The following is a 21,884-nucleotide window of genomic DNA, read 5'->3' as shown; positions in this document are numbered from 1 at the left end:
TGTGTGCAAACCTGAAATCAGCGGTAACAAAGGGGAAACAAATGGGAGTTTCTAAGAGTGCCTGCCATACATTTCAGAAATGTCAGAACTTGGGTCTTCATCTTTTTTTTCCTTTAAATATATATTGTGAAGTATATAAAGCTAACACTTGTATAGGTTCCCTACCCCTAAAATGCTTGCTAAGTGTTTAGATGCAACACCAATTTTTCCAGCTTTTGACAGTAAGGTAAGCATTAAATGGGGTAACTGCCCCCCATGCCAAAAAACCTTCATCTCTAGCCATGAAAACAACTGACTAACTTGTCCTTGGGGAAGGGGGGAATAGCCACGGTGGATGATGAATGACTAAGCCATATCCACCCACTTCCTATCTGTACCAAAAAAAAAAAAAAAAAAAAAAAATTAAGCTGCTATCAGCTTACCGTGGAAGCCAGAGCCACAAGCAATAATTTTTGTGGATGATAACCTGGCACATCTTCTCTGCTGCATCGGCAGCTGCTGGTGCTCATGCTGGGAAGGTCCTTGGAGCTACTTTGGACCAACACATCTGCACCTGACCCTGGTCTTTCCTGCATGCTGGGGACTTGGGGAGGAAGGACTTTGGAGGTCACTGCTGGACTGTGACCACGAACAGCTTCATGGAGGCAGAACAACCCATATTTTCCTACAAGGAAGTCAATGACAATCTGGCACTAATTAAATCAGTGCTTCTTTTCCCTTCTCTGCATTAAAGAACTATACTGTGTTTAATTAATTAATAATTGGATTAATGCACTTAAGTACCTGCACAGGGAGAAATTACTAGGGAGTAAAGGGCTCTTTATTCCATCAGAGAAGGGTACAACTGAGGCCAACGGCTGGAAAGCAGAGGCAGACAAATTCAAATGAAAAATAAACCAGACATTTCAAAGAATGTAGGAGATAAGCATCAGGAAAAAAAGGTCTTACAGCCTTTAAATAAGTATCTTCCTGTAATACAGGCTTTAGTCATCCCACTGTAAGAGCAATTAGGTGACTTTTTACAACTTGAACTCTATATTTGGTCAGAGTAGGTGGCCTAATAAACCTCGGACCTTAAGACTATGAATCTGTTCATTCACTATGGTATCATACTGCAAAACCTCTTCAAAATCTCTGCTTCCATCTCTACAACCAGAAAATATCACAAACAGGAAAAACAGAGGAGCTCTCATGCGCTATACTTGGAGGTCTAGGGAATAAATCACTTCCATCAGCAAATAAATAAATAGAACAGTACTGCAACAGTGAATAGCACAATAGTATCAAAAAAGTAATACAATAATAGTGAAAAAATAATGCTATTACAACTATGGGAAAGGAACTATCATCTTCAATTAATTATTTTTTTTGTAAAGTTACAATAATTCCTCAAATGCAGTAAACTTTTGAGGGGCAGAGAATTAAAAAATTGCCATTTTATTCTGTTGCATTATAATCTCCTTAGAGTGAGAAGATACATATGGGGGGGAAGGAGCATTTCATACTAATGACATGATTTATGGTCAGTATGCTGGAGAGCCATGGAAATTAGCTCCAACAGTTATCTTAGATGAGAATTTGTATCTAATAGTCTCATATGAACCCAGCTAAATATATTCTCTCATTTCACACTCAGACAACCACTGAGGGTTCAATCCCACACCCATCTGCAGCAATGGCAGAAATCCCATTGATGTCACTGAGAGCAGGATAAAACTCACTCCTTGAAGGTGTGACAGCACAACTACAGTCACTTTTTAAAAGTACCCACAAGACAAATGAATGGGGTTTATTTATTTGTTTTGATTTTTTTTTAAGATTAAATTAGCAGAGAAAATGAAGCTGGGGTTCTTCTGCGCCAGCTCTGATGTAGACCTAAACATCCCGGTGTCAGTGCCCAGTGCCCAGCACCAAAGCGTTCAAGCCAGGAGCTGCATTGTGAGACCACACGGAAATCTGGGAAGTAATATTTTAAAAAACATCTAAAATTCCTTCTCAAAAGTCACTTCTAAAATTCATTCACAGGCGTGTTTGATGGTTTTACTTGTGGTCACTGTGCCACCTACCCTACAAATCCTTTCTGACCTGACAGAATGAAAGACTGCAACACAGTTCCAGGTGGGGAAAGGATAAACTCTAAAGTAATAAGAACAGGCTGTTACTCATTTACGGTGCTTTCACATCCTGACAGTTCCATGATTTCTGGGAAAGATTTATCTTGTCCTAACAAATTCATTTCTCAAGTGTCATGACTCGGGTGGACCTCCAGAAGAAGCAGGGCTGAGGACCGGGTGCTGGGTGGGTGCTGGTACAGCGCAGCTTACCTGGTTTCACACCGCCGACGGCGTGGATGTAGCAACGGAGAGGGGATGTCTCTGTTTAGAAGGTGGGAAAAGTGATCCTGCAGTGATTCTGACACCACACCAGCATGGAAAACATCACTCAACTGGAACAATTTAGTCCGTTCTTTTAAAAAAACAAACCCTTTACACAACTTGCAATTGCAATTCAGTGAGTATTTTTGGCAATGACTCACTTAGGAGGGGTACTTAATGGACCCTATTCCTATAAAGCATTTCTAAGGCACTCAGAGTTGCCTTTATACCTTTTTTCTTTTTGAAGGCAACTGAATATTCAAATGCACTTTTGTATTTTAAGTGTAATTTCTAATTACATGCACAATTGCTAATCCATCTGTTTACTACATACTGTAAATGTCTGTAGTTATATATGCTTGAATAATTATTGAAAATTAAATATTGTAAACAGTCAAATTAATTTCTCTCAGCACACAAAATTGCAGGAAGGCTGCAAGATGATAAAATATTACATGCCCTCGAAAATGGAACAAGTCACTCCTACCCCACACCTCTCTGAATGTGCTTATTGCTGTTCTGTAAGAGATAGGAAATTTTTAAACCCAAAAAATTGTAACAAGAAGAGTCTGAAAAGCTCCATTACACTCTGCTATCATGGAAAAAGTGATTTAAAAGGAAAGGGGTTTGCAAATGTTTCAGCCGTGCTGAAACAAGAAAATCATGAACCTTATGTGAAGAAAGTTGCTGTTAATGTTTTCCTATTTCTACCCTGTTAGAATCACCACAGGCATATACACAACAAATTTTTTCTTTTGTTGATTTATTTACAACGTTGCACAGCAATAATGCTATTCAGGTAGTGCAGAGCAGGAAGACATGGGAAAACACAATATTTGAATACACACTATCCATTCCCAGAAGAGACACGGCCTTTCCTCCCAGCTTTCTTTGCAAAACAGAGCTCTGTCACAGAGCCCCTCTACTGCTGTGGTCATTTTTGGCTTTAAAATGGTTCCTTATGCATTATTAGGTTTTCAGTCCAGATCAGATTATCTATTTTGAGCTTCTGGATAACAAAGGCTGGGGAATTTCACTGTTCAGCTTCTGCTTACGGACCATAACTTTGGAATAGCACCTTTATAGCTAAAATTATCTTGAACCAGAAAAACAACATTATTTCTAGTCTGAATTTCTCTAACTTCACCTTCCACTGACTTTAATGCTTTTATCTGTTAGATGAAAGAAAACTTTTGTCAGAAACCCTGTCCCCGTGTAGGCACACACAAACTGTGAAGGCATCACCTCTTAAATTTTTCTTGACAAATTACACCGACTGAATTTCTTCAGCATCTCATGGTAAGGCAGTGCAAATTTTAGATTTTAAAAAAGGTGATTGAGAACCCCAGTGATGTGATCCTTTTAAGTAGATGGCTTGATGCTGGATCCAGACGTTCTTGAAAAGAGATGAAAATCTGGCTCTAAATGTCAGAATTCATCTTTTAACAGTGAGTCCCACTGCCTACACAGAGAGGCAGCTGAAGAAAATTTAGAGTCTGAGCTCTGGTACATGTTTGTACACGCACACGTTATCAATGAGAAACTGGGTACCCCAACACCTTCCTGGATCCTACCCTGGCTGTAGAAAACAGGTCTCTCTCTCAATCCCCTCTACAAAGACACTTGAGCTGCAGTGTTGGAGTAAGGGATGGGGATGCTGTATTAGATATTTTATTTTTTTAGCTATCATGAGGACAGTAGCCAGCTTTTTGAGAACACAAAGGAATTTCACCTTTCAGGAGCACAGCTGGGCATTGTGTTTGAAAAGTTCAGCATTCCTAGGTCATCATGCCCTCATATCCCAGTGAAACGGCAGCTAAATCCTTTTATTGTAGGACTGCCGCCATCCTTGTTTTCTCACAAAAAAGGAAAAGGAGAGCAGGGAAAAAACCCTAAACTTATATACATGCCATTAAGGGAAAAATAAAACAAAACATTTTGAATGTTTTGGGGAAAATTCCTTTAATTTTTTAAAAAATGCAAAATCCAGAAAAACCTCTTTGCATCTTGTGTAAAATTTTGGCAAAAAGAAAAAGGTATATGTAAATTAAATATTACATATATATGCACACATACACACACGTCAGAGAGGAGGAGGGAAACCTCACTATAGATACAGGTGCAGGATACGTACACCGTACTTACAATTTGGGGCAAAGCCTTTGCACCCCCTCCCTTCCCGCTCTGCAGGTGCTGGGAGCTGCAGCCCCAGGACGAAGCCCACGGCACACAGGGGCACGCCGGCCCTTTGCCAGTGAGGGACCAAACCGCCCGTGCCCCGGTTTTAAAAGCCCGGTCTCTGCTCCTCCTCACACCAAGAGTGCGCAGGAACAAACCCGGCGCTGATCGGTGCCGTCTTGGTTTTTCTGCCACATCCCCATCTGCTTTTTCCCATCTGTTGTCTCAAGCTCCGCTTAAACTGCGAGCTTTTCGGTGCAGCAACCATCTTTTACTCCACTTATCCTGCCAAAGCACAGCAGGGTGCCGCCTCATGACTGCAGCTACAAAGGTGCCACAATATTGCAAATAAATATTAAAAAAAAAGTCCTCGTCTCAGCTTACCAAAAGGCAGCACAGGTTTTGCTTTTCCTCACTGAGTTCTGAGTTCTGAATTATTTTTAATTACTAAATGAAAAAACCTCCAAACAACAAACCCCACAATCGCTATTCTTTCTTTTGCAGGAGTCAAAGTGAAGAAATTAAAGTGTCTTGAGGATATGTTTCTGAGCTGGTTTTTTTTTTTACCCAAAGGCACCATCAGAGGTGAGGGTGAGCATTCATGATGAGAAAAGCTAAATCCATGCACATATATGGGTGAAACAGTCCTGAACATGGAATATAATCTGTGTGATGCAACTGCCTTTATACAGTCAGTTCAACAAAATATGTATTATTTTCTTCATGTTTTCATCTCTTTTCCTCATGTTTGTTTATAAGCAAAAATGACACATCTCTGCATAGAAATGTTCTCTTCTCTGACATTTTTGGGTTCCTGTTAAATCTTTTATTACATTCTCAGCGCTGCACTTCTGCTTTTAACAAAGCAGCCAGGTAAAGAGGTTAGGTTGGTGCCTTGCAAAGTGTTTGTAAAATCCCAGCTATTCTGCACAACGACTCCGAGCAGAAAGTAGAAACCGAAGTTGTGGAGACAGAAAGGAAACCTCTTCCTGCAGGCTGAAAGGATAAAAAGCCCTTGAGATCCTCCCTCCTCAACACCAGGCAGCAGGAGAAGATGAACCACCAGACTGGAGCTGAACTCATTGGGGGGTGGGGGTGCAGCCCCTCCATCCAGCTGCCAAGGAAGGACCGTATCCAAATCCTGCCCATTTGCCGCCCCGACACCAGGCTGTGCATCGCTCAGGAAAGGACTCTGCCCTCAGCAAACCAAGCCAATGTAAGCTGAGGGGTTTCCACACATACAAAATTCAGGTCAGCTGCATCTTACTGAGTCAAAGCTGCAATTTGCCCCAGTAGACTACTCTAGTGTTGATTTTGGTCATGTGGTTGCTTTATTTTTTCTCCTTTAATCCATAACATTCCCTTAATTAGTTTGGATTACATTAAGTGTACAAGAAAAAAAAAAAAAAAACCGAGAGAAATCTCCTAAGAAATTATCGACTTACTCGAAAAATATCTACAGCATCACACATATCCGAGCTGTTAACACCATCTACCATTTCTCCATCCCTGCACCTACTTCAGGTAATCTTCTGTGTGTTTCTTCTCCATTTAATCAATCTAATTCACACCTACCCAATAAATTAAATTTAGCAACAATTATTCTTTGTGTTATTTGTAGTATGTTCGCAGGTCTTATCCCAAGAACTGCCTCAAACTCATAGAATAACAAGGAAAAAGAAAATTCTCCATTCCTAGTTGCCTTTCCTAAAGGATCTCTCTGAATAACATAAATGATGGGCATACAACATTTCTTCAGAGAGTTACAAAAATCACCTTGTTGTCAGGTTAATAAAATTAACTTGAACATCTCTGAGCAATGACATTGTCTTTCCATAATAATATCTTCTTAGGGATAAGATGGTCAAATTCTCAGGCGGCACAAACCCTATCATTCAGCTGAAGCTGTAGTACCATAAACACCTGTGTTTCTTTAAGCAACTATTTTTTTTAATACTGCACATTTTATTACATAGTGTCTGCAATTCAAATGAAGGTCAGAAAATACAAGCATATGGTGAGTGGAAGCAAAATTAATTATAGCCAAAAAAGTCTCTTGCAGAGCAGACTTACATTTATCTTTTGGTTATTGTGGCTACATTAAAAAAATGTGAATGTGCACTGCTGTTCATATGCTGTTGTTAAATTAAAGATCAGGAAATAATACTTAGTTTTCAAACTAAATGCCTTCAAGATCTGAAAAGCTACTTGCTAACTACCATACAAATAGATCACTGCAGCACAGATTCCTCGCGTGCAACTCATCTGACAAAAACATGAAATTTCTCTTAGAAGGCAACAAACCCACAGCAGATCATGACATTGACTCACATTTACAGGATGCAACGAGCAAATGTGTTCTTGCACAGTAAGTACAAGCAAATGTAATACTGAGAAAGAAAGAGTACGGTTACTGGGGGGGAGCCTGGGACTTCAGGGCTCTGGGTTGGCCTCCTTGCCCCACGACAGCATCAGACCAGCTGCTCAGGGCTGCGCCGGCTTTAGGCTGACGAAGAAGGGGTTTGCTTTGCCCACCCAAGAGACATGAGTCAGCTCTGCCCCTCCATGCCCAGGAAGCTTCCTCAGAGTCACCAGCGTGTCCTTGCCCCTGTGCAAACAGGAATCCTTCCTTGCCTGTGGGCAAGCCAGGCTTGCCTTCAGGCAAGAGAGAAAGCAAGGTGAGGAAGGGCTGAAAGGTAAGGATGGGAAATGGCGGGGTAATGGGAAACAGAATAGGAAATAGGATAGGAAAATAGGTGCTCGTGAAGCTCTCACATGCCAAGGTAACTTCTGCACACATAGTAGGGAATGCTGGTGGCAGGTCAGCCTGGCTTTCAAGGTTCAGTGGGGCAGGCTGGGCTGGATCCGTGTCAGTAAGGCTTTGCATTGCATGTGGCCAGCAGCTTTGAAGGCAAACTAAGACCAAATCTTTATTACTGTCGTAAGATCAGTTAGCTGGTCCCTTTACCTCAGTTCCCGGCTTGTTAGAAAAGGAATAACGGTGCCGCTCTACCTTACCATACAGTGTGAAGGACTTAGCTAACACGTGAAGAGAAACCATGTAAGTACAACAGGTGAGGGAGCGCAGGCAGAGCAGAAGCCACGTGGTGATCAATGTGCATTAACGGATGCATTTAGAAGAGTGTGGCCAGCAGGTCAAGGGAGGTTCTCCTCCTGCTCTGTTGCACCATAGTGACGCCCCATCTAGAGCGCTGCGTCCAGTTCTGGGCTCCCCAGTTCAAGAAAGAGGAAGAACTGCTGGAGAGAGTCCAGTGGAGGGCTACGAGGATGATGAGGGGACTGGAGCATCTCTCCTATGAGGAAAGGCTGAGGGAACTGGGCTTATTCAGCCTGAAGAAGAGAAGGCTGCGAGGGGATCTTACAAATCCTTATAAACATCTTAAGGGCACACCCTTGTCAGGAGGATGGGGCCAGACTCTTTTCAGTGGTGCCCAGTGACAGGACAAGGGGCAACGGGCACAATTTGAAGCATAGGAAGTTCCGTCTGAGCATGAAGACGAACTTCTTCACTCTGAAGGTGACAGAGCACTGGAACAGGTTGCACAGAGAGGGTGTGGAGTCTCCTTCTCTGGAGATATTCAGAATCCACCTGGACAAGGTCCTGTGCAGCCTGCTCTAGGTGACCCTGCTTCGGCAGGGGGGTTGGACTAGATGATCCCCAGAGGTCCCTTCCAATCCCTACCATTCTGTAATTCTGTGATTCTGTGTAAAAACAATGTTACAAGAATAGGGTCCCTTGTAGGGAGATGTTTTTAAAGCTCTAACTTCAGAGCTTTTGGAGCTCTGCAGAAAGTTTTGTACAATGTGAAAGCTGTGATTAGGGGGGTCTTCCGATATTTAACCCCCAGACACTGCTTTATTTTTATACATATACATCTCCTGTTAAATTAAGCTCTGTGCGTCTAGACATATGGCAATGCGATCTGCACAATTATACAGATAAGGTCACATATTTAACTGGCAAGAACTGGCAACAGCAATATTAACTTCAAAGAAGTTGTGTCAATCTTCTCAGGGAGAGAAAAGCAGTCTCATTAACATAAATGGAAGGGGGAAAGAGAGGGGAGAGTAATTTCACAGAAAATAATTATCTTTGGTTACAACAGCATAACTCTGATGAAGAGAGACAGTCAGGGAGAGAAGACGAAAAATAACACAAATCTGCTGTTAACCTTAATTTTTGAACAGACCAGTTCAGCTCCACTGCGAGGTGATGAGGCTTTGGAGATTTAGTTGGTGTTGACACAACTTGCTATGTGATGGCAGACAAAGAATTAACACTTGGTGATGACGGACATCATGACGGCCTACGCAAACACACCTGTCTCCACGGTTGCCTTCTCTTCTTATTCCCTTTTCCCAGATATATATTTTTCTTTTTAATGTTCACATATATCATGGGTCAGTCTCCTTCTTTCTTTCTTTGTACCAAGGACTGGATATCAACTGATAGTACACTATAGCTACAGTCCTTGCCTCTAACTTCCAATCCATAAAGAGATATTAGAAAGAGCTCACGCAACAAGGTGAAGATACATCACTCAAGCCACTGAAAGTGCCTGTCCTGAGATGATAATGTAACCGTATTCATTGCCACTGAGCAAAAGGAAAAAATGCAGATTCAGTAGTGAGTTTTGCAGGGTCCAACACCACAGACACAAGTAGCATCTCTCTGTGGAGAAAAAGCTAAATGAAAGTTTCTTAATTGATTAAAAAGTAGTAGGGAAAAAAAAAAAAACTAAAACCAGCTCTCACCTGAATCCTTCATCTCATCTGAGCTAACACCACAGCTTTATTTTCCTCCCCAGCAGCTCCCTCTCCTCTCCACATTCCTACCACTGCACGAACACTCTCGGGCTCCACATCTCAGCATTCTTAACTAACCAACATAATGCCCCACGCCAGAGTTCAGGCTTGAACCACAAGCAATTACTGTAATGCAGGAGCATTCACTGCTGTTATTAGAATAATGTATGGCAGGACATGACAAGTTTCCATAGCATATGCATTGTGCATACATTTAACAGGGCTGTGACTCAGTACTTGTGGTACACAGTTTCACCCAGTCATCTCAGTTACGCTCCTGCCATTGATAGTAACTCTGTCAAGCGTATTTGGCTATCTGGAAGTGAATGCAATGGCCCTAATTACAAATTAGTGAAGGAATAGTACAGCATACGAAAAAGATAGATGGTTTCTCAAGCAGTTCTGACAAGTCATGACTTCTGAAAATTTATGAATAGCGAAACTGGACTGACAGATAGGGTTAGAAAACTTCATTTCACAGCTGAGCTGACAGCCAGAGTTAGTTCTGAATAGGACAAAAGATCTGCTCCGCTGATGTTTTTGAAAATAATAAATGATTGCTGTAATGCACAGCAATGTAGATTTATGGGATTAGTGGCAAAACTCTTGCTGTTCCAGAATTGTTGCCGGGGCAGGACAGGAGGGAGCTTTTTGGTTATCAGGCAGTAACCTTCTCCATCAGCAAATACTGACTCACTGACCCTTGCCATGCTGTTGCCCTGCGGACCTAAGTCTCTGCTAAAGCAAACAGGGAGTTCAGGCTAAAAACTGATGCTGCGTTGAATAAGGGAGGACACCGTGGTCCAGTCAAGGCAATGAGAATACTCCTGAAGCTTCTTACTGTGAAAGGGGACTAAAAGGTCATCATGGAGATCTAAAGAAAGGTTAAAATCTTTATAAGGCATGTTTAAATCTGCTGACTATAAAGAAATGGCATTTATAAGCAGTATTGTATCTGTTAAAGCTGTTTTAAAAGAGGCACTCGATACCAGAGGCATCCAGCAATCTCAGCTGTATTCAGTGCTTCACGAATAAAAACCCACTGCTAGCAGAAATCAGTTCTGTTCAGGAGAGGTGATAAAGCTGTATTTATTATTTTATTTATAGCAGCATTACTGTAGCCTCAACTGAGGTGACACAGCTCACACCTTTATCCCCTCCACAGATAACATACATGGAGTAAGGAGGGAATCGCTGCCAGGGAGGAAGGAATTGATGGGCTGGCTGAGCCCAAATTTTCTCATTTTCAGTGGAATCGGTGGTCTGGCCACTAGACTATACTTACTTAATTTAAAAAGGTTTTATATTCCTCTTCATCCCACCATTTCGGGAGTGATGCTCCTCTTTGTTTTTATATGCCTATGAATACACGACTGTGCGTGGATGTCTTTCAATGCCGAGATGCCTGAAAAATCAATAGCTTGCATTTCCAGAGCCTATTTGATCTGAAAAGTGTCTGCTGTGAATTAATCTCTAGGACAGTCACACGAGGTAAGAAAATACTTCCATTCACACAAAAAAAGAAAAACAGTGAGGTTAGGTGACTCACTCAAAGTCAAAAGGAGAGTTCATGTCACTGCTGAGCTGCAGCTCAGGAGTTAATCGAATATTTACTCCAGGGAATAAATGTGCACAGGCAAGCAGATGAACTTGATGATTTACATCCTTTCCTCCCCCCGTTTTTTTCCTCTTTTTTTCTTAATTATTACTGTTTTTATTGTTATTATGACAAGTTCCCTGAGGCAGGAACTTTGTCTAATATGGTGCTCAGAACCTAGCAAGCTTCTAGGTCCCACTGTGATTAAGCACATAACTCCAACATCCATGATCCTTTGATTTGTTAGCTGCTAACCCTGGGCTCAAACCACTGGAAATACAGTGTCTAGTAAAGAATGAGCCATCCCAAAGCAAAAATTAAAGCTTTAAAAATGTTCAGAAGCTCGAATTTTAACAGTGAGCATGTTATAAAGAAGTCATTAAGAACTATGCTTTCAAATAATATTGAGAAGTGAAAGAAAAGAGAGTAGATCATTTAGCATGTGTTGATACAACATAAATTACAGAGAGCGGAAGCCAGCTAATGTGCTAAGGGAATTACATTGTAAAAATCTGTTTTAGTTATGGATAGTTACAGCTCAGTGATGGATGTATTAGGTTGCGACTGTTGGTGAACGCAGCATTTGCACAGTGTTAGAGGTCACAGAAGGAATGGAGACCAATTCCTCAAGTTAACCTTTGCTTGAAGAGACTTACAGTCAATGGTTGCATCCTCTGCAAGGCCCTCTATGGTCTTGGACAGGTCAGATGAACTGCAGGGACACTTGCAGGATGAATGGCAGTGAGGACGACATGCCCTGCATAGCCAGTTTACATCGCGCACAGAGCTGCCAAACAGGGCTCCACGGCCAATGCACATGTGGGAGATACCACCAGGCACCCTTCAGAAGGAACCTCCAGTGGGAGGGAGGTGATTGCCAACACTCTCATAATTCAACACATGTATTTCCCAGTTTGATCACTATAGCACCTAAAGTGCACTCCGGAGGGAGATGGTAGGTTAGACTACACAATTCAAACACACAAAAAAGCTAAAGGCCTTCATTTACAAAACATTGAAGATCTTATTTCAGAGGAAGTTTATTAAGAGTTTGGCAGCACACACAGCATCAACTGCAACGTCAGGCAGGTCCCCCAGTAATGCATCCGACCTTCCACGACAGGGTGGGAGCTGGGAGAATTGGTGATCAGTGAACACAGAAAGCTGCCCATGCTTGAAGAACAGCCTTTTTTCTTAAAAAAAAGGCAGCATGAAATGCCTCTTAGAAGAACAGAGAGACGAATGGACCAAGGTAGTCTAAGTTCAGCTTGATATTGATGCAAAGTCCCCTAGAAATACCATCAGAAAGTAATTTTGCTTAATCTTTTCAAATGGCCCAGAATTTATCTTTAATTACTACTTGGTGGAAGGTTTGAAATGCCCCTTGATGTACGTTAGTCTTTCTCCTCACCCAGTGCAACTTGGGTTTAAACCTGAAAGATGTGCAAGGCTGTAGTAGGGACTAAGTTGCTGCCACTTCCATTCGTTGTCCATACAGCCTTTTGCATCACCTACAGTGCAGCAGGAACGTTAATAACTGGACTATTAAGATCACTGAAGTTTGCTTCCCAGAGCAAGCTATGTCCCCTTGACATGGCATCCACTGCAAAATCCAGCAGAATTGAAAAATTCTGACGTACTTATCAGTCTGTTCCTCTGCTGGAAAAAAACACGACAAACATAGGCCTTGGAGAACAAGAATTTATTGCAGAGTCCCAAGAGTATGTAAACCACTATTCTTTCTCTCTCTTCTCTGGCATACCTTTATTTCTGGGCTGAGAAGAGGTACTGGGTAGCCAGCAGCTCTACTGCTGGCAACCTTCAGGACATGGTGCGGCAGCATTTGGCTCCATGTGTGGGTGCAAAGAACATGTGTGGGGATTTCTTGGAACAAACCAAACAAAAGCATCCATAAAAATCATGTTGTATTGCAGAAGGGTGTTCTAGTATGGCAGAGCAAGAGTGGCACTTGGCCCCAGTGGGATCCTACACCGACCGAGTGGCTCAGTGAGTGCAAAAGAATGCAAAACCCAGCCTGCTGAGAAGAGTAGCGTTCATATCAATTAAATTCTGACACTCACTAACCCCACATTAGCTTATATAAATATTAGTACTACTTCAGTATGAAAATATCCAGTCTCTTTCCAAATCTCGATGCAGATGTGACAGTTCAGAGATGACTTCCAGAAGCAGAATTGCTGCTCTGGAAAGACGTATTGACCTACATACACTATTTCTAAACCCACTACTGCATCCTGCCTTAAATACTGCAGCAAATACTATTTTTGGAGTGCCAGGTGTCTGCCCTGTTTAAACAGTGGCAGCAAGAGACTAAGCAAGGTGTAACTGAATATTTCAGACACACCAGCAGAATTTTAGAGTAAATTCATTAATATCGATGTGCAAGAGAGTGAAATTTAGTGTGTCGGCATGTTAGTTAAAGTATCTCTTAAACTAATCTACGTAGGACTGAAAAGAAGTTTGTTGGGTTTGTCCAAATTATGTGTAACACTAAACAAAACAATGTACTGGTTTGAATTAAAATTCACTATTTTCCTCAGAGCACAGTAAAGTAATAAATCAACGCAGTAAATTACCCCTGTGCTGTGCTGTGAAATTAACACCCATATACATGAAATAAAAGTAAGAATTTACAGCCCTAATCAATCAATTTTTTTTTTTATTAACTCCATCATCTGTTTTATTTACCTTCTTCAACATGCCTCTCACCCCAAAATAACTCACTCGGCTCGGGGCAGCCGTGACACTCCCATGGGCTCAGCTAGGAGCCGGCCAGCCCAGCTGCTCTGCCAGTAGCTCTGCCTTCCTCCTCCTCCTCCTCTTTGGCTCCATCTTACACCACCCACCAAGGAGCAAAGCCCTGCGACCCTTTGCTCAGCCAAAGCACCCCTGCGCCCTGCCCAGCACCAAAGCCAGGCTAAGAGGGAAGCCCCCAGGCTCTCCCGCCCCAGGTTTTGGGCTGACCTGTGGCTGCTGGAGGAGCCGAGCACTGGGAATGCCTCCATCGCTGCCGGGTGAGGACACTACTGGGAAGCCATCGTGCCGGGCATGCTCTGCCCTGTGGTCACGTAACCTGAAGAGTCACTTCAGCTGTTTGAAAAACGTTACCCACCCACCCCCCAAAACTCTGTCTTGCAGTACCTCTTGCCTGCTATAAAGAAAAATCCCCATTTGCTCTCTTGGACCTGCTAAACTTAGGCAGCAGTCTCCACCAGTTCTCAGAACAAGGCTGCCTTGTTCTCCAGCGTGAATGTTTTATGGTTTCACACGTACTCATGCGCTACATTATTCACTTAGTGCTTGTACCTATGAGCATCAGCTCACGAGATAAAAGCGCGGGCCGAGGTGCAAACTGATGCTCAGCTGTATTTTAGGAAAATTAAACAAGGTGAGAAAACGAAGACCTTTGTGGGAGGTTGCCCACGCTGCCTTTCCCTACCCGGCCAGATGCACACGGGAGGGCTGCTCATGTTCCTGTGTTCCCTCCCCCAGAGCAGCTATATAAACCCCGCGCCCAAAGAGAGAGCCCCCACCAGCCACATTTATTCGTACGCCCGCAGCAGAGCCAGCCCCCGGCGAGAGCACGAGCTACCCAGGGTGACTTCGGTGCCAAAGTCTGCCTCTCAGCAGCTTTTTAGCAGCTCTTGGCTCCTGCAGCAGCCACTCTTCCTCTCTCCAAAACCCACAGAGCAAATTGCTGGTGGCAATCCTGAAAGGTCTGAAGACTGCCTTCAGACAGATCCAAACACATGTGATGTATTTGCCATTTGACAGTATCTAAAATAGCCATCCAGAGCTATGCCAGTCTATAAAAATGTAGGAAGTGACAAGTTGTCTACCAAAAGGTTTCTTCTACCTACAGACATGGCAGATAAAGAATATCTTTCCTTCCACTATCCAGATGATAAATTAAGACTGTGAGATGTGAGTGCAGCTATTGTCCTGTATCAGAACTGGGAACGAAACCTGGACTCCCTATGTGGCTGCTTGGTGCCTTAACCAGATGGCAACACACGCAGAGGTACACGTGCCTCCCGAACTCTGCATGACTTGCACGAGCTATAAGTCAGCTGAAAGCAAGCTCCCGAGGAAGACAAACATTGCTGAGCTCCAACGATCACTGAGGAACACAACACCGTGCAAAGGAAGAGAAGGACATGCCCCAAGCAGGGTGCAGTAACACCTGGGAGATTCCTCTTCATGATGGCAAGGGCCATCCAGAAAGAAGATGGGATTACCTACCTCGTTGATGCTGCAGATAACCACATTTTCTGGAGGCACGGAAAAAAATACCCGAAATGCCACCCACCCACCCACTCACCAGACAAGCTACGACATCCCACATGCACCCCCTGCACTTCGTAACAAACCCAACTCTGCCAGTACAAAGCACCAGGTCCTAAAAACCAGAAAGATGACACAGGAGGCCAAACCTAGGAATGCCTCATTCTCCCGCAATGGTGGGAGATTTGTTGCTGCAGTACAGCCAGGTAATCTCAGGAAGTGATCTGTGAACCATGATCCACGCTTCTTCGCAGCAGAGGAAGCCAAACTCAACTCTTTTCTCCCACCTGTCTTCCTGAGCCTCTGAATAATTTGGGATTATGGGATATTCACTTCTGGCTGAAAATCCAGCGAGAGGTTTAACCCTGAGCACATTAACAAAGCCCAATCAGTCGGGCGTGGGAGAAACTTCTCAGTACCCCAGAAGCATCCATGCACTCCAGCCAACTCCCTGTCTCTAGTCGAGGCCAACTTCTGCTGCTTCCTGAGAAAAGATGTAAAAAACGTGGGATGCTGCCTTCGCGTTGCCTCTCAGCACCTGATTACTCACAGGAGCGAGATGTCAGTTTGTTGGCACTGTTTAAACTTCCAAAGTGACACAGAAAATAAAAGATCCCCTTTCTCACAAATGACTGCTCTCCCCTGACGGCAGGAGCATGCTCGCTCAACCGACGTACACGGCAATCACCGCATATTTGGGTTCACAAAAAAACCTTTTCATCTTGATTACACAGCACACCGCCGCACTTAGGGCTGCTGTGCAAGGCGCTACGTGAGTTATGGCTGCGCTGAATCCCAGCCAGCACACGGGGCCGGCACGCTACGAACCTCTTCCGTGTGTGCAGAAGTCGCCTGTATTTTCGCTGTAAATTGCTGTCTTAGAGAAACCAGTGCACTGCAGGGAGATGGCCGAAAGGAGCCTGGTCAGAGACCACAGGGGCAATCTCTAGGAAAACCCATCATGATTTTATTCCTCAGACATCAGCATCCCATCGGGAGAAAGCCTCCCAATGCCGAGGCTGGGCAGGCAGAGCTTGCCACACATCGGTACTCCCCAGGGGAGGATGAAATCATAGAATCAATCACAGAATCATAGAATCCTTTGGGTTGGCAGGGGCTTTTAGAGGCCATCTAGCCCATCTGTCCTGCAGTGAGCAGGGACATCTTCAACTAGACCAGGTTGCTCAGAGCACTGCCCAACCTGGCCTTGAATGTTTCCAGGGATGGGGCCTTCACTACTTCTCCGGGCAACCTGTTCCAGTGTTCCTTGTGTTCAAAACAACAACCCACCATTTGGGACAGGGCACCTCCATGCACACACACGCCATCACCCCATGATTTTCAAAGGCCAAAACAAATGAAGAGTGGCCGCCTTGCCCAGCTTTTGCCACTCTGCGCTTGGCACCAAGGTGGACAGAAGGGGATGGTTTATCCCCTCCATGACAAATCCCAGCCAGCCACCAGCCAGGACGCTCACTGAACACAGCGGGGGCCCTTTGGGGGTTGCCCAAGCACCACCATTACTCATCCTGAAGCCTTTAAATTCTCAGACAGCAATTTACACAGCGCAAAATGAAGATGAGCTGTCTTCAGCGTTAACGGTGAGAATGGAGACCTCCTTGTTAGGGAAAACCATCCCTGCCTGCTGCTCCAGTGGGATGAAGGGCCACCCCACAGGGTGTGCTACCAGGCCAGGGTGCCGGCTCCGGTCCTCGGCACGGGCCCACCCCGGCTGAGGCGCGGATAAGCGGAGCTGTGCTGAGCAGGTTGCTCAGCCGACGGGAAGGAAGCACAAGCATTAAACACTGCAGAGTCCTAACTCTGCTGCTTTGCCCAGATGGGATTTATGGGGTGGGGAGGGGGAGAAGGAGTGCAGATGGAAGAGCCATCTTTGGCCATTTCAAGTGTTAAAAATAAGTGAGATATGTGCCTTAGGGCTCGGCAGATTGAACACAGCGATTATACATGCTCCGTGATTCTTCACCTGGGCTTATGCCTGAAAATATCCTGACCCCTTCTTATGCTACACATTGCAATAGGATTGCCCAGCCAAATGTTGAAACCCTATTTAGTGAATGTCATTTTCCTACACAATATTAAAAATGTTCCCTCTCAGGTCTGTTCCTTCTGGTTTTCCAGCTGTTTAGAAATTTGCAGCAGACATAAACAAACTTCTTTTAAAAAAATTAAAACCGCAGAACAAAACAAGCATTACAACCAGCATGAGAGCTGCATGAATCCTCTGAACTACTTTCATAAAGATCAGATTATTGCTGTGAAAGAGCCCCCTGGACCCTCTTGCTCCAGACCATGTCAGATAAAGAGCAAGGGATGGCCAGGTACATGCCAGAGTGAGGACCACCTGTGGCCACCCAGCAGAGCATCCATCACCTCAGGCTACATCACGTGGGGTAATTTCTTCATCAACCAGGCACCCACGCCTGCTTCAGCAAAGGCACTGAGGGCACAGAGACGTGACAAGCCACTCTACACAATGCTCCACAGCCAGCTAACAACAGCATTTTAGCTTAAAACAGCCACCATATCTGCGACACTGCACCCACAGGCTACATCCCCAGCGGTTACAAATCAATGCAAACACATAGATTTTTTTTTTAAAGGCCAGGGGGACTTTTAGGTCTTCTAAAGTGTCTTTTTGTATAAAACAAGCTGTAGAATTACATCCAACTACTGTAATGTGGAGCCTAATTACATGTGCTGGACAACTGTCATGCACTGGCTTCAGCAGAGACATGCTGGCTTACAAAGGACAATATACCGCTCTGTAAATCGCAACAGCTTGAATCTGCTCCCTAGCATTGCTCAGCAGACCCAGCATAGCAAAGTCTTGTCCTGATATAGACAGGGATGAGGCAAGAGCCAGAAGCTATTCGGTGACCTACAGAAGAGCAATTGCTGCAGCAGCACATCATCTGCCACAGTGCTCATGTACGGATGCAAAAGAGGATGCTTTAGACACATCACTAATCAGAAAACAGCGGTTTGGAAAGCAATGCTTCAACAGTGGATCCTGAAGGGGAGCAAGCTGATAAATATTTAAATTGCATTTTCCCACCACCGTAAGGCATCAGGATTTCGTTACCTGTTTTGGGATTGATTACAAAGAAGTTCTGGGGATTTCCACTCGTAATCCGGTAAGTCAGTTTCTCATTAGTGCTGGAGTCGGGGTCCTCGGCTTGGATCTGAATGACAGAAACATCCTTTGGGGAATTTTCCATGACGGCTGGGTAATAGATAGGTTCAGAGGTGAGGGGGGCATTGTCATTCACGTCCTCCACTTCGATGTAGACTTCGATAGTAGTGTAGAGTGGGATGACACCATGATCAGTTGCATAGACTGTCAACCAGTAGGATCTGGTCGTCTCCCGGTCAAGAATATCTGCTGTGTAGATAACTCCTGCAGAAAAACAGAAAGGAGAGGATCTCAGGAATAGGACCAATGAAATGACGCATTTGTTTTGATCTGGCTGCACTACAGAAATGTGTTCAGCATATAACAAATGCTCCACCCTTGGAAAAATTAAAGTTGTGCGTAAAACAAAACTAGAAACATGAGCTCGGCATCGTTTCTTGAACCCTATTCAACATCTCAATCCTTTGTTCCAAGAAATTCGAGGGGAAGGTAAAAAGATGGCTCTTCTTAAGTTTCCTAATGTCATAGCCAATTCTTCACTTGGACTGAAGCTGGCAGAGTGACAGAAGAAACACCATCGATTTCTGCTGGTGATGCAAACTTGTACAAACCTTGGTAGAGAAGGATATCACCACTGACAATGAATTGCACAAGAGGAAGTGGCTTCTCTTCTCAGGCTCCTGCCAGTGCCCTTGCTAAAGAAAAAACCTCAGTGGCAATTTAAAATAAATCCATTCAAGTTCGGAAAATAGACAGTAAATTGAATAATGAGATCACTCATTGCACAATGCCAAAATCCTGGATAACAAGCAGTCAAAAGCTCACATTGTAGAAGCTCTTAGACAACCAGTATATCCTCTTTTATCACGGAGGAAGGCAGGGTTTGGCAACTTCACCTACTGGTGTAAGAAAACATCAGCTGGTTTTCCTAACTGGTCCCAAGAGACGACAAGACAAGTGTTATCATCCACTACTCCATCCAAGTACCAATCCCATACCCGCATAGTTCCTGCCATGAAGGACTTCCACCCACCTCATTTTTGCCAACAGTGATTTAGAAATCCATTCTCCTCCCGACATGAACACCAAAACCACAATGACTTTTGTAAAACATAAACTTAGTCTCAGATGTGCTTGATTCTACGTAGAACAACATTATCAGTTAATCATTGAGGAAAGAGGTGCTGTAAAATCTATGCTAATAAGGGATGTGAGTGTCTTTTTGTCTTTTGGGTTTTTTTAAGTATCAGATTGCACTGAAAGTTTCTATGAGAGCCTGAAGTCTTAGGGAAGTTTTAAAGATGCTGGCATAGGCAGAAAGGTATTTCAGGCAGATTTTCAGCACTGCTAAGGAAGGTGCAGGCTCTGTGCTCAGCCACTCTGCAGAGCTCAGGCTGCCAAGAATGGATCCTCCTCGCCAGTCCTACTGGGAATCCTTCTTAATGGGTACATAAAGTTCAGATGTAATTTATCTGCACTGTTCCTCAGCCTCACTCTTGCAAGTTATGCATCAAACCTGGCTTTTTAGATTATACCAGCAATTAATCCCTTTATGACACTGGATTCAGACAAGACCTTTGGTTTAAAAGTTAACTGGTAAGTCTATTCCATTTCTTTGAAGAGCAGCCATGAAAATGATGGCCCTGTGCTCCGGAGACACCAGCAGAAGGGATGTATTTGACGGCCTGATAGAGCTTCTGATGTCTAATGATATCAACAGCCCCAGCTCAGAATTCACTAGACATCTCACAGCACAACACATCTTATACTGAACTATACTGGCAAACTTACTAAATTACTTTTATGAGGGGTAGCAGCAAGAGGAAAATGATGTAACTTCTGCCCTAAGGGACTACCACCCCTGGTGTAAGACAGAAAAGCCCGCAAAGCTAGAAGGGATGCTGCCTTTCCCCAGGGAGTCAGGCCCCGGCTCCCGACAGCCCCCATCCAGCTCTGCTCCGGGCAGGAGGCAGCACGGAACCCAACCATGCAGTTACGGAGATGCCCAATGCACTTGCACTTAGAACAGAACAGAACAGACTATTTCAGTTGGAAGGGACCTATAACGATCATCTAGTCCAACATGCCTGACAACTTCAGGGCTGACCAAGTTAAAGCATGTTGTGAAGGGCATTGTCCAAATGCCTCCTAAACACTGACAGGCTTGGGGTATTGACCACGTCTCTAGGAAGCCTATGCCAGGGTTTGCCCACCCTCTCGGTAAAGAAATGCTTCCTAATGTCCAGTCTAAACCTCCCCTGATGCAGCTTTGAACCATTCCCACGTGTCCTGTCACTGGGTACCAGGGAGAAGAGATCAGCACCTCCCTCTCCATGTCCCCTCCTCAGGGAGCTGTAGAGAGCCATAAGGTTGCCCCTCAGTCTCCTCTTCTCCAAAGTGGACAAGCCCAAAGTCCTCAGCTGCTCCTCACAGGACATGCCTTCCAGCCCTGTCACGAGCTTTGTTGCCTTCCTCTGGACGCATGCAAAGACCTTCACAGAATCACAGAATCACAGAATGTTCGGGGTTGGAAGGGACCTCTGTGGGTCATCTAGTCCAACCCTCCTGCCAAAGCAGGGTTACCTACAGTAGGCCTTGTCCAGGCGAGGCTTAAATATCTCCAGAGAAGGAGACTCCACAACCTCCCTGGGCAGCCTGTTCCAGGGCTCCGTCACCCTCAGAGGGAAGAAATTCTTCCTCATGTTCAGACAGAACTTCCTGTGCTTCACTTTGTGCCCGTTGCCCCTTGTCCTGTAGCTGGGCACCACTGAAAAGAGCTTGGCCCCATCCTCCTGACACCCACCCTTCAGATATTTGTAGGCATTTATAAGGTCCCCTCGCAGCCTTCTCTTCTTCAGGCTGAACAAGCCCAGCTGCCTCGGCCTCTCCTCGTAGGGGAGATGTTCCAGTCCCCTCACCATACTCATAGCCCTCCACTGGACTCTCTCCAGTAGCTCTTCATCTTTCTTGAACTGGGGAGCCCAGAACTGGACACAGTACTCCAGGTGAGGCCTCACCAGGGCAGTGTAGAGGGGAAGGAGAACCTCCCTCCACCTGCTGGCCACACTCCTTCTAATGCACCCCAGGATGCCACTGGCCTTCTTGGCAGCCAGGGCACACTGCTGGCTCATGGTCAACCTGTTGTCCACCAGGACACCCAGGTCCCTCTCCGCAGAGCTGCTCTCCAGCAGGTCCACCCCAAACCTGTACTGATGCATGGGGTTGTTCCTCCCCAGGTGCAGGACCCTGCACTTGCCTTTGTTGAACCTCATCAGGTTCCTCTCTGCCCAACTTTCCAGCCTGTCCAGGTCACGCTGAATGGCAGCACAGCCTTTTGGTGTATCTACCACTCCTCCCAGCTTTGTGCCATCTGCAAACTTGCTGAGGGTACATTCTAACTCTTCATCCAGGTCGTTGATCAAGAAGTTAAACAAGACTGGGCCCAGTA

The 21,884-nt window shown here is 44.6% G+C and overlaps 1 protein-coding gene across 8 annotated transcripts in view; it reads right to left on the bottom strand.

The window, feature by feature from the left end:
- Window positions 1-21,884, bottom strand: part of FAT3 (FAT atypical cadherin 3) — a 439,942-nt gene that overhangs the window by 218,378 nt on the left and 199,680 nt on the right. For all 8 annotated transcript variants that reach the window (XM_075417267.1, XM_075417266.1, XM_075417271.1 and 5 more), the window contains exon 3: window positions 18,386-18,700. In XM_075417267.1, coding sequence (XP_075273382.1) covers window positions 18,386-18,700 — 315 coding nt within the window. The remainder of the gene's footprint in view (window positions 1-18,385; window positions 18,701-21,884) is intronic.

This window comes from Opisthocomus hoazin, chromosome 1 (genome assembly GCF_030867145.1).
Source record: "Opisthocomus hoazin isolate bOpiHoa1 chromosome 1, bOpiHoa1.hap1, whole genome shotgun sequence".
NCBI lineage: Eukaryota > Metazoa > Chordata > Aves > Opisthocomiformes > Opisthocomidae > Opisthocomus > Opisthocomus hoazin.
This window is presented reverse-complemented; position numbering and strand designations above follow the sequence as displayed.